Source organism: Microtus ochrogaster, linkage group LG9 (genome assembly GCF_000317375.1).
Source record: "Microtus ochrogaster isolate Prairie Vole_2 linkage group LG9, MicOch1.0, whole genome shotgun sequence".
NCBI lineage: Eukaryota > Metazoa > Chordata > Mammalia > Rodentia > Cricetidae > Microtus > Microtus ochrogaster.
Window position 1 is genome coordinate 26,841,261 of NC_022034.1, and position 5,713 is coordinate 26,846,973.

The following is a 5,713-nucleotide window of genomic DNA, read 5'->3' on the forward strand; positions in this document are numbered from 1 at the left end:
TTTGACAGCTCATTTCATTTCCATATTCCCAGGCTCAGCATTGTGTCCAGCATACAGTAAGCACCCCATAAATATGAAATCCATGACCAAATGTGCATGCATGCATTTTCCTAAGCTCCCAAATAGGAATGCATGCGTTTGTGTGCATATTTCATCTCATGGGCCCATTTGGCCTTGATCCATGACCCTTTGCTAGAGAGAGATATTTAGTTATTAAGGGTCTTAATGCCCGTTTGAAGAAAGGACACTGGATACACTTCCGTTACCTCATGAGGATCTGGGATTCCTCCCTTGGAAGAATTTGGTTCATTTTATTAGACTTCGTAGCTGGCTACCCCACCCGATTGGCAACAATCTGACTCTGCCCTATTTGTAAAGCTATGCTGGGAAGTTGTGGCTACAGGGTTTACAGCTGCAGCTATGTGACTGGAATTGCCTTGTCCTCTGAAACACATCTTCCTAACTCCATCACCAAGGGAGCACGTTAGCTTGTACCTGTAGAGCACAGCCTTTCCAAGTTCTGTGAGTCCTGTGTATGAAGGATACTTCTCCCATGACCTTTCCCCACTCCATGGTCTGGATTTGGTATTTTAGGGAAAATGTAAGGACATATATGCATTTTTTTTTTGCATGGGGGAAGGAGATGCTATGTAATAGACTTTGAAACTAAACATACCCACAATCCAGCTTTCAAATAATTCCACAATCAATCACATACCCCAGATTACATTTTTATAATGTGTTTATTTGTGTACAAAATATGTTGTCGTTTATTGATGCATGTGCAGCAAAATATTCTCTCACATACAACAAAAATACATCTCTGTCTCCCATTCTCCTGCTCTTGGAAATGGCAACACTGTTTTGGCATTTCAGCAGCTAAAAATAAAGTGCTATTATTAAGCAGTATTGGAATGTCTTCACTTGACAATTGTGATGTGCAATTGAGTATACAACCACATCTTTGTTGTTTTCACAGAACAGGAAGCTCCAGGTCCTGAACACCTCCAGAAGATACAAATACTTGTATATATATGTACACGTGTATACACTGTATATGTAAAGTGCCAACAAGCCTCTTTGTCCTAGTGAGTTTGTTGCATTCATGCCCAGTCCCCTGTGTCCCGTAGTCAGAGTCACACCACTGAGATCTCTGGAGTTCATCAGCAGGCACCTAGAAAGATGCTCACCAAAGGCTGGCATGTTGGGTTTGTGGTGTTGGTGAGGGGACTCATAGAAGCCCTTCAGACCTCGCTGGGGGACCTGGAGCGGAATGGCACTTTGGATTGGAAACAGCCGCAGAACAGGAGCCACAAGGCTCGCTGGATCTCCTGGTTGCGGAAGGCATAGATGATGGGATTGATCATGGAGTTATAGGTGGCAGGCAGCAGGGTGGCGTAGGTGTAGATGGCCGGGTCCTCTTGGCTACCCACCACACAATAGATGGCAAAGGGCAGCCAGCTGGCCCCGAAAGTGCCTAGCACCACTGCCAGAGTTCCCACTCCCTTTCGGGTGGCGGCTAGGTGGGGCGGAGCTAGGCAGTGCTGCTGCAAGGCGATCTGGTGGGCGTGGCGCCAGACCACCTGGCAGATGCGCACGTACAGGTGCAGCATGATGCCAAAGACCACAAAGAAGGAAGTGGAGAGCAGCGCCACGTGGCTGCGAGTTAGAGGATGCACCACGCTGCAGGATGAGCGGTCGGCCAAGCAGTTCCAGCCTAGCACAGGCAGCAACCCCAATGCCAGTGACACTGTCCAGGTGGCTGCCAGTAAGAGGTGCACGCCCAATAGGGTCCGGCGCGAGTAGTAGGTGAGTGCGTTGTAAAGGGACAGGTAACGGTCCACTGTGATGGCAAGCAGGCTACTGACTGAGGCGGCGAAGGAGGCCACCAGGAAACCCACCATGAGCAGGCTCACAGTCTCCGAGGGCACTACGTACTGAAACACGAAGTGTAGGATGAGGCCACAGCCCGCCAGCAGGTCGGCAGTGGCCAAACTACCCACGAGCACAAACATGGGCGTGCGCAGCGCGGGAGTGGATGCGATGAGTGCCACCACCAGCGCGTTTTCGCCTGCTATCACGGTCCCCGACACACACAACAGCACATCCCAGGGATTCACTGCCGAAAGCAGTAGTCCCGATGGCCCTGCTGGTAGCTGGGAAGACAGCTCCAGTGACCCGTTAGGTCCACCGCCGCCTCCCAGGGCCGCGGATGCTGCTGGGGGTCCCCATTCGCTGGTGTCCGGTGCTCCGGCTGCTGTGGCCACAGCTGCTGCTCCCTCGGCCGCCACTGCCACTACCTGGGACTCGTTGAGCGAGGTGGCGCTCGCGTTCATGCCGCCAGATGTTGCTCCCTGCATGAAAAGGGACCGCAGATTGTCAGGTGCACTCTCCAGGCTACCGAGGAACTTAGTCTAGCAAGTGCCCTGCTCAAAATGTCTCACTCAAATTGCATATCCCACCTCGGGAGCATGGAGCATAGTGACGAAGCGGGGATAAAGAGCGAACCCCAAATAACTAAGCACCTGTTGAGTGGATGAATGAATGGATGGATAGATGGATAGATGCACGGGGCTTCTGAGCTTTGACACAGATACACACGTAGATTCCACTATGCATTCACACGGACAATCCGGAAATATACGTGAGCTTGAACAAGCACCCAAATAAGGTCCCTTGTCTTAGCTAGGCAACGCCGCTGTCCGCGGTGCTGAAAGCGAAGTTTGCAGTCTCAGCTAGCAGAGCGAGGAGCCAGAGACTCCCGGTCAGGAATTGGGAATAAAAAAAAAAAAACTAAAAAGGAGTGGGCTAGATAGGGCGGTTAAGCCTCTCTCCGATTCTCTGATTCCGGAACAGACTCACTCCGGGACTGCCTCTTACCCCTTCGCCTTCCCCACACGCTCAAAGTACCGCTGGGAGCCAGCCACTCACCTGGGGAGTCAGGGCTCTGGGGAGTCTCTGGTCATGCGTTCCGTGGCCTTGTGCCCGGCTATGCTTTCTGCATGGACCGAGCAGCTGCCTGCAGGAGGCGGCCCCGGAGTCCAGGAGGAAAGCGCTTGTCACCTGTCGTTGAACCACTGTCACTGCGAGTGAGAGGCAGTGGCAGGGAAGGCTGCGAGCAGCGCGCCCGCCTGGAGATTGACAGGCAGGGCCCGGTGACGTCAGGCTCTGAATTCTGGTTTCAGCGGATTATTCGCCACACCCGCCAGGCCAATCTTTCTTGACGCCCTCCCCCCCCCCCCCCCTTCACAGAGCCATCTCAGAGAGCTCCAGAAGGAAGGAGAAGCCAGAGCCTCCACCAGTCCAGAAACCTCCAGGAATGGGATAGGGGTGACAGGAGAGGGTGCCGAAGCCAGGCACAGAGGGTGAGCAGGAAAGGGAAGGTGAGGGATGAGTGACAATAAGCCACACAGCAAAGGCCAGAGTCAAGGATCGCTGAGGGGTAGACGAAGCAGTCTTGGAGAAGGGTGATTTAATTATTTTGGGTAAAGCTAGCCGGGTGGCGGGATGCAGCCCCGCCGCTCCATCAACAGAAGGGGAGGATGGGACAGAGGCATCTGGAGGGAGAGAGAAAACTCGGGAAAGTAGTTCTCTTTTAAGAGTGTTTAACCAGCATTTGTATCTTGAGTAGAGCCAGGGAAGAAAAGGAGGAGCCAGGAAGCAGGAAGACAATAAGGGCAGCTGGGACAAGCTGGCTTCCTCTGGAGGAGGGGTTTACCTGAGCAATCCTCTCTCCCTTCATCTTTCTGAGTACTGCTCTGCAGGTTTCACCACAATCTCCGCCCTTCTTGCTGCTGCCCTTGCAACTGCTATTTAGTTGAAGACAAGGTCTGTGTCTTGTTAGAAAAAGAGAAAACAGCAAAATGTGATTTACTTTCTTGGCAACAGACTTTGCCCTGCTAATTAGTACCTTATAAAACAGATTATAGTACCAAAATAGTGCTAAGTCAGCTGTACCAGACTTCAGTAGGCAGAGGTTTTATTTTCAGCCCAGATAAATCATCCTTTCGGTTTAAAGGTGTTTTGTTTTGTCAGTAAAATGCAAGTCTTTGTCTTTTATCTCCAATAGCTGTGCTTGGACCAAAAGCTAAAGTGGCTGACTTTGTGTGAGGCTCTGAAAGAAATGATTGCACGCTGCTTTTATGGGATTGGACTGAGGTCGTAGCTCTAGCCTTCACATACTACATGGTTCGGCAAGGTGAAATAAAGCAACATACATTATAGGTGCCTCTTCCCTCCTCCCCCATTGGTGCTCGGCTTCATTTTTACATATAGCTCCAGGGATGGAAAGAGGGAGAAAGAAAGGAAGAAAGAAAAGAAGGAAAAATGGAAGAAAGAACTCAGCTCGTCTATAGTCTGGAGGAGGGGGGTGTTTACCTGTGTTGATCACTTTAAACAGAACCTCCCACACCACCCCTGCTCCTACCTCAGTGTGCCTGAACTCACCTAAGAAAATGCAATTCTTTAGGGCAATAGCTAATGTTGGGTTATGAATGAATTTATCCTCTGTTTGAGGGATTTCAAAGCTTAACACACTCCACCATTTTCATGAACCTAAAACTTGGCTGACATTCCAAGTTCCTGAAATGAGCCGAGAACTTCCTTTCAGAACTGTCAAATGAACTCTCAAACCACTGCACGTTTGCAAGTGATTACATCGGGTATAGGCCTGAGACCTCAGGTCTGCCCCAAGAGAGCTAAGGATGCAGGCCAACACAGAATCATATTATGAGGGATTTTTTTTTCTGATTGTTTTTCTTAATAGCTTGGTTACATGGTTCTTAAGCATGAACTCTATAAATGACAACACTGTGTTTCAATGTCAAAAAATGAATATGCCTGGCAGGAGGGGCCAAAATCTGTGCAGTTTAACATGCCAGAACATACCCTACCCTTTGTCTGGACAACCTCCATTTTGTCATACCCCCAAATAAACATGATTTGGTGGGGGTACCTTAGTCCTGTTGCTGTGAAGAGACACCTTGATTCTTATAAAGGAAAGCATTTAATTGGGGCTGGCTTACAGACGAGGCACATTTTTTCCAATCCCCTCCCTCATTCCTTCTCATCTCTTGGTAGACAGGGGCATGGGGAGCCTTGGAACTTTCCCTTCATGTCTCTACCACAAATCTTCTCACCTTTGAACTACCTTGAGTCTGTTTTCATTCTGTGAATTCTTCAGGCTTGATTAGAGCACCCAACTAAATGTATGGTTCGTGTGCCAGCATGACTTGTTCTGGTTATGTTTTGGGAGTCGGGAGTCACATTTTGTGGACTCCCAAAACTGCTGTTCAGATCCTGGTTGCCCAGACCGGAATAACAACACAGAAACTGTATTAATTACAACACTGTTTGGCCTATTAGCTCAGGCTTTTTGTTAACTAACTCTTACATCTTAAATTAACCCATTCCTATTATTTCACATTTTGCCACAAGGCTCATGGTTTACGAGTAAGGTTCCCAGCCATCTGCCTCCTTTGGTGGCTACCTGGTGATTCTCTGGCTCTGTCATCTTTTCTCCTCTATCTCTGCTTGGAATTCCTACCTTGCTCTGCACTGCAATAGGCCCAAAGCAGATTCTTTATTAACCAATGGTAATAAAACATATCCACAACATATAGGAAATCCCACATCACCTCTCTCTTTCTGTCTAAATAAAAAGGAAGGTTTTAATTTTAACATAGTAAAATTATATATAACAAAACAGTTATCA

The 5,713-nt window shown here is 48.9% G+C and overlaps 1 protein-coding gene across 1 annotated transcript; it reads right to left on the reverse strand.

The window, feature by feature from the left end:
* Positions 1-742: 742 nt before the first annotated feature.
* Gpr6 (G protein-coupled receptor 6) lies at positions 743-3,116 on the reverse strand. Its single transcript, XM_005363561.2, has 2 exons — positions 2,932-3,116; positions 743-2,354 (listed from the first exon to the last, which is right to left on the reverse strand). Exon 2 carries the CDS (start codon positions 2,334-2,336, stop codon positions 1,245-1,247), a length of 1,092 nt encoding a protein of 363 aa, XP_005363618.1. The 5' UTR covers positions 2,337-2,354; positions 2,932-3,116; the 3' UTR covers positions 743-1,244.
* Between the last annotated feature and the right edge of the window lie 2,597 nt (positions 3,117-5,713).

Excerpts from the sequence above, each read along its gene's own strand:
- Gpr6 (XM_005363561.2), bottom strand. The coding sequence starts at position 2,336 with ATGAACGCGAGCGCCACCTCGCTCAACGAGTCCCAGGTAGTGGCAGTG.